At 39.9% G+C, this 15,130-nt stretch overlaps 1 protein-coding gene across 1 annotated transcript in view; it reads right to left on the bottom strand.

Annotated features, from left to right (window-relative positions):
• Positions 1–1,231: 1,231 nt before the first annotated feature.
• Positions 1,232–15,130, bottom strand: part of WEE2 (WEE2 oocyte meiosis inhibiting kinase) — a 21,460-nt gene continuing 7,561 nt past the window's right edge. The window contains exons 4-11 of the mRNA XM_024758087.1: positions 13,665–13,837; positions 11,991–12,112; positions 6,739–6,885; positions 5,967–6,074; positions 5,751–5,836; positions 4,817–4,987; positions 3,023–3,165; positions 1,232–1,388 (exon numbers count right to left, since the gene is read on the bottom strand). Of these exons, the coding sequence (XP_024613855.1) occupies positions 1,232–1,388; positions 3,023–3,165; positions 4,817–4,987; positions 5,751–5,836; positions 5,967–6,074; positions 6,739–6,885; positions 11,991–12,112; positions 13,665–13,837 (1,107 nt within the window). The remainder of the gene's footprint in view (positions 1,389–3,022; positions 3,166–4,816; positions 4,988–5,750; positions 5,837–5,966; positions 6,075–6,738; positions 6,886–11,990; positions 12,113–13,664; positions 13,838–15,130) is intronic.

Below are 15,130 nucleotides of genomic sequence, written 5' to 3' on the forward strand. Positions count from 1 at the left end.
TTCAATTTTAAAACCTTCTTAATTTGCTTTTAAAAATTAAGGGAAAAGAAGAAAACAAGGCAGCCAAAAAGCCTACAAGCCATGAAGAGGCTAACGTCATCAATATGACACAACTAGGAGTTCTCAAATGCCTTTACGACCAACATTATTTTGTATCATAGCTTGGCCATTATTAGCTTTTAGGGCCGTGAAGCTGGGCCTTAAAGCCAAGACCTGTTAGTACCAGCCTATTGGATTCTCTCTCCTACTCATGGTTTCCAACATAAATTTCGTATTCTTTGTTAGTTGCATATTTATAAAGACGAGTGCTTTACTCATATTTGGCTTTGGACAAGATAAAAACCTTTATTTACAAACATTCTAGTCCTTTAAAAATATATATACAGAGTAAAGGATTTGGATAAAATAAGTTAAATCACAGGAAGCAAAGCCAACTTCTGTTAAAATCAAGGAGAAATTGGTGACAGCCAAGAATCAAAACCAGTTATAACAGTTACAAGAGGCTCAAAGCAAATAGATTGCGGGACAACAAACCACATCAAATTTCCCCTGAACCCTCTACCCAGTGGCTTTGTTCCACAAGTTCATAGCCAGCTCAGAAATTTGAAGTTATGTAGAGTCTTATTTCTACCCACCTCATATGGTGGTGAAGTCATTAACTTAATAAGTACAACATCAGAGAAAGGGGTTGGCTCCATTCAGAGAATGCAGTAGGAAAACTACTTGCTCAAAGTGGCTGAAAATTCCTTGAGGAATAAATTCATCTAACCTGGGAAATGTTGTTGAAATCCAGGCACACTTTCTTGTAAGCTGTTACCTCAACTCAAAACCAAATTGAATTCCTTTCTGTTTGCCCGGAGAGTCCCTGGGATCCTTGATAGGTAGGTAGGCAGCCTCATAGCCCACAGGCTGCACAAAGGGCTGCTTTCAGTTCAGAGGTCCATGCTTTCCCGTTGTGCACCAACAAATCTGAGAAGTGAATGAATTGTTGACAGGTGGTGTTAGGAATGTAGCAAGAGAGAAGAGAAATGGCTACCAATGATAATACCTATGACCATTGCTGCTAGGAAGTCTTGATAGCTGTAGGATCTTGGCTGAAAATGCTAAATTAGGAGTGACTTTTGAAATCTTTGGGCACCCAAGGCTGTTAGTTTCTTCCTTTACAAGAGAAAGGTTGACACAGTCGGTATCTATTTGGGGGATAAAAGGTGAGTTGGTGTGAAAGGAGTTCTTATGGGGAAGACTGCCCCCAGGTGAAGCTTGAAGACTTGGCACTCTTTCCTCCCACCAGGCGTTTGGTGCTTCTTGATCCCGTGGGGGTCCCAGAGACCCCAGGGACACTGTGGCATTCCTTGGGGGACTGGGCCTGCTGGGCTTCTTTCAGTTCCCTGGAATTAAAGAGGAAAAATGTACGTTACTTAGTCCTAAATTAGAGATAGTATTTATGATCAAAACTGATATAGATATGGCATGGACATATATACACTACCAAACATAAAATAGATAGCTAGTGGGAAGCAGCCACATAGCACAGGGAGATCAGCTCGGTGCTTTTTGACCACCTAGAGGGGTGGGATAGGGAGGATGGGAGGGAGGGAGACACAAGAGGGAGGAGATATGGGGATATATGTATGTGTATAGCTGATTCACTTTGTTATAAAGCAGAAACTAACACACCATCGTAAAGCAATTATACTCCAATAAAGATGTTTTTAAAAAATTAAAATAAAAATTTTCTAAAAAGTGAAAAAAAAACTGATAGAGATTTTTCTTTTTATTTCAGTATTTATAGAAACAAGCCTGAATTATACACGGAATAGAAAATTAGCTCCTGTGATTATCTTAAAAAATAGCTACTTCACACATGCCTCAACACACAGCAGGCTTGGCTTACTGAATTCTACTGATTGGGGCATAAATGGTCTTTAAAATTAAAGAAAAATAAGAGAACAACACTAGAGGCTATATATGAAAGCTCCAGGGGTCCGCGAAGTGCAGCCCATAGGTCAAATCTGGCCTGCCATCTGTTTCTGTAAATAAACTCTTACTGGAACTCAGCCAGTCCCATTCATTTGTATATGGTCTATGGCCACTTTCACATCACTCCAGTAGAGTTGAGTCGTTGCAGCTAAGATCATATGGCCCACAAAGGGTGAAATACTATCTTGTTCCTACAGAAAAGTATGCCAACCCCTGGTCTAGACAATTTCAAAAAGCAAAAAATTATTGGGTTGCTTATTAGGAAGGATTACCTGACTAAAGGCTCAGTTAGAGCTTCCACAACTCATTGCCAAGAAATCATTTGGGGGACTTTTCAAACTAATCATTTTAAGATGGGTTGTGCAGCCAAAAGAAACTGGACCTCTAAGTTTATTCTAGACAAGGACCATTTCTCATCTGCTTTTATATTTTCAACAGTTCACAGTATGTAATAATTACTTTAAAATGCCTTCAGAACCGTGCTCAAACATCACTTCCTGACCTTTATAATACCAAACCCACCCTATCTAATTAATTAATTTGTTAAATGAAGGAATAGGTTAATAAATAAATGCATGCATGAATACAAGCTTACATGCATAAGTAATAGGACTGCTTCCTTTGGCTTGGAAAAATACCTCTTTCTCTAAACATTTGCCAAGACAGAATATCTGCCTGCCCCCAAGATTTAATGGATTTCTAATAGATATCTTCCCACTTTAACTATGGTTATCTTATAGCGGGTGATCATCCACCAGTTACTTTAAAACTCTGGTCACTCAGAATCCTGCTAATTTCTTTACCAGTTGTATTTTCTTGTATTCATTTGCATTGACTGGAATTTTCTCTCTCAAGCCGTCTAGTCACGGAGCATCCAGCCCCTTGTTACAAAGGGCCCCATGCTACTAGCCTCCTTGTGGGCAGGGGCCCCTGTGTCATACTGTTGGATTCCACTCGAATCCATAGAGAAGACACATCAGACCAGTCATGTCACTGTGAGTAGTACATCAATAGATTCTCAACTCCAGCATCCAAAATCTACCTTTCCAGTGTGGCTGTCTTGAACTTTTCCAAGTTCAACTGCTGCTGAAGCTCTTCTGTTTTCCCCAGGGAGGGACAGAGAACTCGACTTTTGGCCAGAGCTGCTGCAGAAGGTCTCTCTGCTGGATCGGGGTGGATCATGTTCTGATGAGGTAGGACCAAAAAGGAGGAAATAGAACCTTCACTGTTGGGAAAAACACCCCACCCAAGCCAACTCCAACCCAGCTTCTGCCGGTGGATTTTGTGAAACTCGCTTCTCCTTTGTGCAAAGGGAAGAAATAAATGAAAACTTAGCTCCACCTGGGACAGGAATATCATCCTTATCTGGTAGCATCAGTCATCCGTACCTTTGAGTTGTCCTTAAGTAGCATATTTTAGAGCTGGATGAATGATGAACCAGCTTAACTGCCTTAATTTTAAGCAGGAAGAAACTGAGGTCCTGAGATAGAAAGTGGCTTGTCTAAGTTATTGACAGGCCCAAGACTAAAACTCGGGTTACCCAACTGCTAGTTCAGCTCACTTTCTACCATAACGTGCTCATTTTTCACTTAAAATTAATTAAGGATATCCCACCATGACAGTATTCCTACAGCATTTATCTTCAGGTAGAGGATGTGTTTAGCCTAAAATGACTGGAATACAGTCAAAAATACCTAATATATGGAAATTAGTAGTGTCGAATAATGAAGAAAACACTGACCCTCCCATTTGGGGAGCAACGTTCAGAGCCAGCTCCACCACTTATTATGTAGCCTTGAGCAAACGTACCTTTGCTGAAACTCAGTCTCCCTTTCCTATATTTAGGATAGCGATATTCACCTTCTGGGCTATTGTGAGAATTAAATGAATTCACATATGCGTATTACCTAGCACAGGGACAGCGTTGAGGTACTCAGTTAGAATCAACTAAATCTAAGAGCAATTTACACATAGAAATAGGCGATTAGGCTATGAACAGAAGACCGCTGTGAGGAAAGGTTTGCCTTCTTTCAGGAAAGCAGAAGTGAGGAAGGACAAGTTTGGAACTAAATTTGAAGTGTTCAGGTAAACTGTGAAACTCAAACTTAATCTCCAAGAGAGTAGATATTTCTAAGGCTATTTTAGGGATTCTAACCAATCCTGCTCCTTAAGCTATGAAGTAAGTCTTACGTATACATTGCTTTTCTAGTATAATTCTAGCTTCTTGACAGTGTAGGTGTTTTTGTACCTCTCTTTGTTTCAACATAATACCTTCCTTTCCTTGTCCCTTCACATACTCAGGTATCATTAAGGACAAGGAACACATAGATTCCTAAATTAACATTATGCCTTTCTTCTGCTCAAATAACTGGTGGGATTGTCAGTTATCCATCAATAAAGTAACTTCTATTTCCTCTATACAAGCAAAATTCAGTTTTTTGAGTAATATCACTGTTACCATTGACTGTAGTTAGAACCGTGATATAGGAGCCTAAGAGCAGATTTGATTTTGGAATTAATCAATTATCGAAAGTGAAACACAAGTCAAGGAACTGCTCTGAGGCTTGGTTTCCTCATCTGCCCACCTCACGGGGTTATTAGGAAGGGTAAATGAAAAATACAATAGGAGTTTTAAACTATAACAAAAGGTTTTCATGATATGCTCTAAGTTTCCTAGAGAACCTTTCAGTCTGTCCTGTTTTTTCTGGGCTTCCTAGTCATGCTTCCGTTCCCTTCTGTCAATGGCACCACCATTTCCCTTTTCCCACCTATTTGCCATTACATTTTTTAAAAAACAGACATTTCTATCCTCTCTTCATTTCATTAGAGACACCACCTTGAGTAGTTGGTGAAATTCTTTGGAGAGCTCCTGAGGAATGTCTGGAAGATTCCCCTCACGGATGTGATGCCACGCAGCCCCATTGGTAGGTAGTGACTCTGCTCCCGCAGCCACTGCAATGGTCAATCCCAAGGCAAATATGTCTGCTTTAGGAAGGTGCTGATAATTCTTCAAAACAGAAGACAGGAAGGCCAGTTAGTTCGCCAAGTGAAGGGAGTCTAGACTAAAACACAGCTGGTAAGAGAGATTCATTTGAATGCACATGAACTTAAACAGACGCAGTGGGCAAGGTTATATCTGCTGTGGTTAGTGGTCTATCTCTAGGGAAGAAAGGACAGGGCACAAATCCACTTGATTAGCACTGCCCTGCCCCGAAGAGTCTGAGGCAGAATCTCAGTGCCATTTTGCTCTCTCAGGCTCAAAGAGGCTTGAAGCATAGATTGACTGATCACAGATAGGAAAGACTCCTCTTTTTCTCCCCTGATTGTTATCCTGTAGAAACTTATATCCTTCCTCGGCCAGACTCACAGACATCTTAGAAGGTGAGCAATAACTGAAGGTCATTCCAATGACCAAAGCTGGAGGTGCTATCAAAAGGATAGTAGCATGATAAAGATGGGTTCGACCAATAACAGCTTCCTTTCTACTAGGAAATCTGTAAATTTAAGAATTCTAAGAAGTATTAGAAACAGTAAAGGACCTTCACAAAAAACAGTAAAAATTTTGACTAATCCATGTTTGAGCCAGCTTTCCCCATGCTTTTTTTTGCAAAAGTTTCTCTCCTATCTTTGGTCTCCATTCTGGATAGAAAAAGGATAATATAAATTTAAATTATAAATATATACTTTTCATTTCCTGCACTGTCAACATTCATTTGAAACTCAAAATGTTCAATGGATTATAAAATACCCTCCATTTCCCTAATCTATACCTCTTGCAAAATCTCATTAGCCAGGAAGCGACTATCTCCCTCTTCCACTTTGGGCTTGCTTATTGATGTCACATGACCCAAGTCACCTAAAAAAAGAAAAAAAGAAATAGAGTTCTTTAAAAGCATGTCTTTCTTAAAACTGGAATAAATGGAGTAGTCATCAGCATAAATTTTATAGGATAATAGTATACCAATCAGGTTACAAGACAGACTCACCAATTTTATACATCACATTGGCAGAGAGAAACCAATCAGCTTCATTTTCAATCTCTTCCGGGACTACTGGAGAGTCACTCTGCATCTTATGACATATGAAGATGTTACCTGAAAAAATACAGAATTGTCATTAACTAATGAATCCTAAACTTTTTCACCCGAGATTCTTTTCTGTAAATAACATTTCAGTCACCCTCCTTTTCTGTGTGCATGTAACAAGACTACCAAGGTTTCTTTTCTTCCATGGAATCTCTCACACTACTTCTGAACAGCGGAGTGATTGATAATACCTATTTCAGTAAAACTTAAACCTCAAACATACTCCATCCTCTGAAGAGGCTGGTGGCCTCAAAACAAAGAAATAATCAAAACCACAAAATAGTAACAACATTTCCTCGCATTTCACATTAATGAGAGCCTAAACCATGCATTTCTGCTCACTTCGATCAGGGCTGAGTTAGAAAGAGTAGAGCACTAGCTGTAAAAAGTCAGGATGCAGCCAATATGCTGTCACTTATCTATGCGGTAAATTAAACACTTATTTTCATACTTTTGATTCACTATCTGGGAATCTTTACTCTCTGTCCTCTAGGCCCGGGGGGGAATGGTTAAAGCTCTTTAACTGAAATTTGGGCAGGGGAGGGGGAAAGGGGAACTGATGAAAGGGATTCTGCCAGCAAACAGCGTCTTTGACACTTGATAGACACGCAGGCACAGATTCTGACAACAGTAGGAAAAGAACTAAATACGGCCAGAGGCGAGCTGTACTGACTAGGTTTGATGTCCAGGTGCGCCATGCCAGAGTTGTGGATGTACTTAAGCCCAAGGGAAATCTGTAGAAGGATGTCTTTGAGTTTGCACTCTTGGAAATGATTGCCAGACTTTGCGTTTTCAGATATAGCAGCTTGCAAGCTCCCACCTGGGAAAGAAAAACAGAGTAGCCCCGCAAAATGAGAGAAAAGGTATGAATCTTATAAATGAAAGCATAGTACGTATTCAATAAATTCCTCATGAGTGAACGCAGTCCAGCAAGTATAAACTGCTTCAGTGTCAGTTTGAAACATAAGATCTGATCCCTGTCTATACCATAGACATATTGGAAAGAGGAATTAAGGGCCTTTAAAGAGGAAAAGAAAATGCCATATCCTAGGTACCCAATATGTGGCCCTATTGCTTTGAGTATGCCCCAACTAACATTTTAAAAGTTTTACCTAGTTATTAACCAGAAGGCCAATCAGGCCTAGTCATGTAGCTACTATGGCGTTGATGAATAATTCCATGTTGGTATCAAGGTAATAATTATAGGCCATTAGTAGTTTTTATGTAATTGGCTTCAAGTTTCATTCCATTAAAATATATATCATGAGGGCTTCCCTGGTGGCGCAGTGGTTGAGAGCCCGCCTGTCGATGCAGGGGACAGGGACTAAACCCTATTTGAGCCACCGTGTTTGTGTATCAACTATTTATCATTGTTATCAATAAAAAGATAAGCCCCCCCCCTCATCTGACTACCTGATCTTAGATGCTCCTATCCTAAGGTATTAGAATGCTTCTGAACCCTTTGTTTCATTAATTAGCATTTGTTGGCGGCCTCTTCAGTCGAATTAGAGACTCCTGGGACCCCCTGTCAGAAAGCCCACAGCTCCACCCTCCAAGTGTATATCAGAACAGGAGGATCTGAGATGATAACTGTACTTTTAAGGAAATTGATACTTTAAAGTATCTATGTAAAACTGAATTTAAAGCTTGAGCTGCCATGTTAAAATAAGTTCAGAAAGGAGAATTCAGCCCCTTTCAGAAACACAAAAAGGGCTAAAGTAAAGGTTATTTTTTTCCCCCTGGGAGTCTTCTTAGGAAAGAATTTATGGACTGTCAGAGACATTAATTAGAAAGGAAGAATAAGTAAAGAAAGAGTGCGTTGTGCTTGTTAAAAATGCAGTCACCTCAATACTAAGTTTGCAGATAAGGTTATGAGCTGTGACAAAGCCCCCGGGTCCCCACTAGCCCGGGGGGTTCCTTTAGGACAGGGCCCACAGCTCATTCATCTTCACTGTGCCAAGGTCTGGCATGTAATAAGTATTTTCTGAACTGAATGTCTATTCTGGCAACAGAGGGAAAAGAAAGGCTGAGTCAAGGGCCCTATGAAAGGTATGGAAAGAAAGAAGCATCCTAGGTTACGTAGGATCCACTTAATATGTTCCTTTAGATTATAAGCAGGGGTATTTCTAATCCCCTGAAGAGGTGCGGATATTTAGTAAGGGTAACTAGACCAGTACTAGCAGCACTTTTATTTACTTAGACTCTCTATAGGTCATATTAAAGATAGCCAAGAGGTAATTAGAAGAGTAGAAGTTACTGGAAAGTACTCGTTTATACGACTGTATTAGAATATCCTCATTTTGCTAGAGCTAAAGCTGGTTGTCCACACACTCTTATAGAAGAGCATAGTTAACTGTTCTTTACTAAATAGTATTAACAAGGAAGTATGTGTTTATAGACATAGCAATACTGAATGAACTGCAAACTTAATCCCTCCTAATCCCACCCAGCTGCACTGAAGCCTTAGCCTGTAACCCAAGGTACCCCCTGGAGTTGGCTCCCGCCAGCATGGTGCCCTAGGAGGAAACAGCCAGTTCCTGGCAGCTCTTTTCAAACCACCTTTGTGAGATGAGTTGCTGAATTCCTTCCTTTAGATAAAATAAAGATACTCACCCTACTTGGCAGGAAAAAAAAAAAAAATTAAGAAAAACATATCCATGTTTTCCTGTCTGCTCGTGAGGCCTATCAGATACCGAAACAAATAAATAGCAAATGCCTTCCAACAATGAGATGCAAAAAGCAGGCCAACGACCCAACAGGATATTGTGTTCCTACATTTGTATTCTCACAGTCTTGATTTTAGGTTGCCACCAACAACACAAAGCCTATTTTTCTGCTGGTAAAGTTGTTCCTTATTTGGTAGAAAAATATAACCAGTATTCACGGTGTTCCACAGAAGACACAGACTTCTGAATGTCACGTCACTTGAGCAAGTATGAGAACCACCATTCTAGGGGAAGATGCCCTGTAAAACTTCCGTGACAGAGACGTCAAAAGAAAATACTGCCTTTAGGGAGAGATTAATCATCCAGTCCTGAATCGGTTAGAATCCTGGTTGTTGCAGAATCAGCCTGCTACCGGAAAACCTTCAGATTTCTGAGGCTGGCCCAGAGGTGGCTTGTAGGGGATCTTGGCTAGGGTGGCAGAGGAGCAGGGAACTTTTGATTAGTTCAGGGTTCAGGAGGGACAGGAGGGGAAATCAGATGACTGTTAGCCTCTAATAGTTAAAATCTAAGTTATCAAAATCATCTAACTTATAATCAGAGTTAACACCATAAGAGTACATGTTCCAGCCGGACTGCTGTGAGAGGCTAGGGGTGAGGGGTAAGGGTGGGCATGGGGAAACAGGGCATAAGGATGAAGAGATGAGAAAGAGGGAGAGGATGCAGTGGGGAGGGAGTGGAAAGAATGAGCCACTGACTACTCTGCTACTTTACATATACTTTGGGCTTATTATCCTTTACTTAGAGCCATCAGGCAAAGTCTCAACATGGATTATCCTTAACTACAAACAAGGTATAAGGGCATGCTTTATTTTCCATGATCAGTTCACATATGGAAGGTTCAATGTATGTGAATTACATTTTGCTAAATCACAGTTCCATTTTAATTGGCAAGCGTTGAGTGAAGCTGGTGAACCTCCATGATGAACAAACAATGATTCCCCGTAATCTATTCCATCTAGTCAGACTCACTGCCTGGCTTTCACGGCCCACTGCAGTCTTCCCACCCTTTACCTTGCTGATCTTATTTTCCTCCTGTAGGGTCACCTCAGGCCTGGTAGTCTCCTTACCATCTGCTAGGCCAGACCCTTCCCAGCACGGTGCTCTTAGCCTGCCTGCTGTTCCCCTGGGTGGTCTTCCTTCTCCTTGCCTAAACTCTAGTAATCCTTCTGCAAGGTCTCATTCAAGTCTTACCTCCTTTATGAGATTTTCTCCGGATATGCTAATGACAAGTATTATCAAGTTCTTTCTATGTGCTGGGACTTGATATTGTGCTAGCATTTGACATATATTGCTGCTAATTTTCAAACTACTCCCTTAGGTAAATATTACTGTCTCTTTACTCATTGAGATTAAATGACAGCCCAGTGATCCTACAACTACTATGTGACAGAGCTGTATTTTGAACCCAGGTCTGCCTGACTTTAAAGCCCAGGCCCATCCCACCACACTGCCTCTTGTCCACATTCGTCCTCTCTGAACGCTTTGTATCCACAGTTGTACCATATGGCTTTGCATCAGATTGTCTCTTTTGTATTCATTTTAACAGAGCAGATGGAACAAATCTCCTTGAAGATAAGGACTTACTTACCTTATCTCACTCTACAGTATTTCTCACCCTAGAGCTTAATACAGCGTCGAGCCTCGAGAAGGTATTGAAATGTTGAAAAGAATTAGAAGATGATTTGTAATAGATCACTTCATCTTATTCTTTTTGAAAATTTGAAACTTTTACATTGCCCCAGTTAAAATTTACATTGCCTGCAGGTTAAAATTAGTTGTGTTTTGCTTTATTAATTTTTTAATTTGATATTCTCTTTGTTAGTAGCTAAATGTCATGGAAATAAAATCAATCTTCTTTATAGAGAGAGGGAAGAGAGAAAAAGAATAGGGAATCTCAGGTTATGATAAGAGGAAATTAAGAAGAGAAGATGATAAGAAAGTCTCAACCTCTCAATCACAAGTATAATGAAAGGGTCCATTTTTTAATCCCAAAGAAACTATTAGAAAAAGGGATTTGGGGTGAGCTTATTAAGGAAAAAAACTCATGAAGTTCAAAGGTAAGGCTATGAGAAAATCAGGCTCTAAGGAAACAATAAGGGAAATGCCAAATCATTATTTTATAGGATATGTCTTCTATACCATTTTCTATGTTTTTAGCAACTCGTAATGTTATTTACTTACCTACTTATAAAATCAATCATGTATATGGTGATGAAGCTTTATCAGTGATCACTGCCCTCAAAAGCCAGGCTGGACATACATACTCAGGGCTATCCAGTGGTCATCAAACTTACCCAAAGACAGACTGTACTATTAAAGAAGCTCAGGGTGGGTGTACATGTTGTGGGGTGGGGGGATGCCGTTATCCAATATTACTGTGGCTAAAATATGGATTGTAAAATATGGATGCATCCTAAAATGATGGCAAGCTTCTATTCAACTGGTAGCACTTTTCTACTTTACCACTGAACATTTTGATGAAAATGTATTTCCGAGAATAACAATACACAACTACTGTTATGTCACCCCTTAATCATAGATTAGAAATATTAATCATGGATTAGAAATATGTTAATCCAAAGGACCACTCTTTATAATTTAAGTAGCCCAGGAAACAAAAAGGTTTTACTGGTTACGGTGTATATATGGTCCTGAAGGATCTAGGAGAATATATCTGAGGTCACTAAGTTTCAGTCCCAGCACCCCACCCCACGCCCTTACTCTTCTGAGAATACTTAAAGCTCAAAGGTCAGAAGCAGCAAGAAACATGAACAATCCCCAAACGCAGGAATCCACTTCAAAATTAATCAGAAGTTGGCTATATAAGTTTACCACCCCTTCCCCCAAATCGTAGGGACTATGGCTTACATCTTTTAGAATACCTAGTAAATGGTAAAAGGATGATTTACCATTCAAACCACCAGGGTGAAAGTTTTCTCTTTAAGTATTAATTAAAGTGTGAAGGATGTGATAGCTTCTGTGTATTAGCCGTGCATCAGCTTTGAAAGAAACACATAACAGCATAAGCCTGAAATTCCTTTCCAGCTCAACTCATTTTCTCCAGCTGTCTGTTTCCAAACAAAACAATAGTACAGACTTTTAGGTATGACTCTAATATACCTGCCATAAACTACAAGAAGGAGGCTTGAAGACTTAAAAGTTCATCTCCCTCTCCACAGATATTAGACCACATACTTACCATTGCAGTATTCATTCTGAATGACCATGTGGTCATCTTCTGCCCATGCAGAGTAGTAACGTACCACATGGGGGTGATGCCCAAGCACTGCATGAGCATAAACTTCATGCATAGCCAAATTCCTAAGAGACAGAAAAGCACTGAGAAAACTGAATCAAGATAATAGACATACAACGGCTTTTAAAAGACAAGCTCTGAGGCGTTACTAACAACGGCAGAACATTTACTGAGTGTTCACTGCTTGCTTACTATTTTATCACATTTAATGTTTGTAACGCCTCAGTATGATATAGTGGCAAGGATTAAGGCTTTAGAAAATTACGTGACTGACCCAAAGTCAAGCTGGTGATAGTAGATCTAAGACCAGAACCTTGGTTGTCCTGGACCAAAGTCCATGGTTTTTTGATTGAACATGACATATGTAGAGAGGAATCTTGGGTGGTTATTACCTCAGCAGCAGACCTGCTTTGATTCTTTTTTTTAAAAAATAAAGAAATTTATTTATTTATGGCTGTGTTGGGTCTTCATTGTTATGCACGGGCTTTCTTTAGTTGTGGTGAGCGGGGTCTACTCTCTGTTGCAGTGAGCGGGCTTCTCATTGTCGTGGCTTCTCTTGTTGCGGAGCACGGACTCTAGGTGCCCAGGCTTCAGTAGTTGTGACACGTGGGCTCATTGGTTATGGCTTGTGGGCTCTAGAGCTCAGGCTCAGTAGTTGTGGTGCACGGGCTTATTTGCTCCATGGCATGTGGGATCTTCCCAGGCCAGGGCTCGAACCTGTGTCCCTACATTGGCAGGCGGATTCTTAACCACTGCGCCACCAGGGAAGCCCAGAGCTGCCTTGATTCTTACTTTCACTGTATCACAATCTAAAAACCCTGATGGGCTTAAGAAGAAATGGACTCGATTGTGGATATTGTGATGGGCCCTCTACCTTCCCTATGAAGGCTAAACAATCATTATAGTCAATATTAAACTCAGCCAGTATGATGTAGTCACAGGGACAGTCTTGGGGGCAGATATTCATTATGCAATAGGAAATCCAACACACAAAAAAGCAAAATATAGTACTTGATCAATTTCATTATTCAAATGAATTCCAAAGACTGATGTCAGATTCAGCATTTTAGTATTATATTCCCCAGAGTTCATAAAAAGCAGTGGCTGAATCTGAAAATATTTGTTTTCCTTGTGGAAAGGAAGAACTTTTGAACATTTAGTTCTGGGAATGAAATTTAAATTTTTGTTAGTTTTTCCTTGCTTACAAGGAAGGAAACTTTGAAACTTGACTATTGAATTTATTATTCATGCAAAGTAGAGATAACCAGTGAGTTAATAATAACTTGGTAATATTTCTGATGAACTAAACAGGCACCAGAAGATCATTCCATAAATCTATTTGTTAAAAAAAAAAAACCAGTGAGACCAGTAGTAAAAGCCACAAGAACTACAAAAAACACAACAAAAACACAACACGATCCCAAATGCTCATGGTATATTTCAGGAAATAACTTATCTCTGATCTTGAAAATTCAGAAAGGTTATGAATGTGAGACAACTTTCAGTGGGTCGAGGCGGGGGTGATTAAAAAAAAGTAGCAAATGACATCAGTGCCCTGATTCAAAATGCTTTGGCAAATCCAAGTGTGTATTTCTAGTACATTTTAAAGGTACTCACTCATCTGATGATCCTACCAAAGGTTTCGTGGAACGTTTTATTGCATAAACACATCCATCCAGCCTCTTAATGCACTTGTAGACCGTACCAAATTCCCCAACCCCGATTTTTTCCACCTCCAAGAATTCTTTTTCATAGCGGGAAGCCATGTTGGTTTCTCGTAGAACACATCTCTGAAATATTTCAGTAAAAAAAATAATTCTCCCTGACATATTGTGAGAATAAAATTAAGGCATATTATTCCTAAATTTCTCTAAGTTTTCAAAAAGCCTTTTGAGGCAAATCCATCAATATTCTTGGTAGCAAACGCCTCTGCAACCCTGCCACAATTGCTGACTACCTTCTCTGTGTTCTTTATAACCTGTCATACAACTCTGTACTGACATTTCTCTTTGCTATATTATTACATCTTTTTCTGTATTATTTCCTCTGTCTGGCCATACTCTTCTTCCCTATATGTGCCTAGAGGGGACACCTCACTCACAGCCAGAGCTACTGTCCTTAGCTGAAGGAGCGGGTGGGCTCTCGGAGGAGGATGTTAAACAAAGAGAACGCCTCTCTTTGACTCTTGTTTACTTGTCTCACAGTCTGGCTGCTGACGTTTCATCTCAAGTTGAATAAACATACTGTGTTCAGTTTGCTTCCCAAAAAAATCTTAGTCTGGAGAACAAAATTGTCAAATTGATAATTTCAGAATGTGTGCTCAGATAGCAACCACTCCCGCTACTGGCCAACTAGCGACATCACTCATTGCTCTGCTAGTAAATAACTCAAGCAAGTCACTGAACTCCTTTATCAGTTTTCTCATTTGTAAGATGAGGATCATAGCAACTATGCCTCAGGGTCCTGTCAAACATCACATGAGAATTATATCTGTTACAAATATATATATATATAATTCTCAGTAGATGGTGGCTATGATGACAAAAATATGCGGAGATTTATATGAATCTCAGTCCAAGCTGATTCGTCTCTGTGAACTCATCTTTTCCCAATGTCCTCCTTAGCAAGAATTTCTGCCATCCAACTTTAAGTGTTTAAAATATCTTGACTCTTACTAGCTCTTCATTTTCAACATGCAGTCCCAACCAGTCTTCATCAACAAGATCTATAATTTCCCTTGCCCTTAGCCAGTCTCAAGCTCTGTTTCCTCCAAGTCTGGATTTGCTACAGCTACCAACCCTCTCTCCATCTCCTCTAATAGGAAGATTGCTTTTGCAAAATGATGCTGTAGAATCAGACAAACCTGTTTCCCATGAGGCACCCACACTTTTTTTTTTTTACTAACTTATTTATTTTTAACATCTTTATTGGAGTATAATTGCTTTACAATGGTGTGCTAGTTTCTGCTTTATAACAAAGTGAATCAGTTAGGAACCCACACTTCTGATCAGGGGCCTGAAGGCGCTGGTAGTGCTTACCTGCTACCTTACCAGCCTCATCTCAGACACCAAGTACCACCTTAC

The sequence above is a fragment of the Neophocaena asiaeorientalis genome, unplaced genomic scaffold (assembly GCF_003031525.2).
Source record: "Neophocaena asiaeorientalis asiaeorientalis breed wild unplaced genomic scaffold, Neophocaena_asiaeorientalis_V1.1 scaffold206, whole genome shotgun sequence".
Taxonomy (NCBI): Eukaryota; Metazoa; Chordata; class Mammalia; order Artiodactyla; family Phocoenidae; genus Neophocaena; species Neophocaena asiaeorientalis.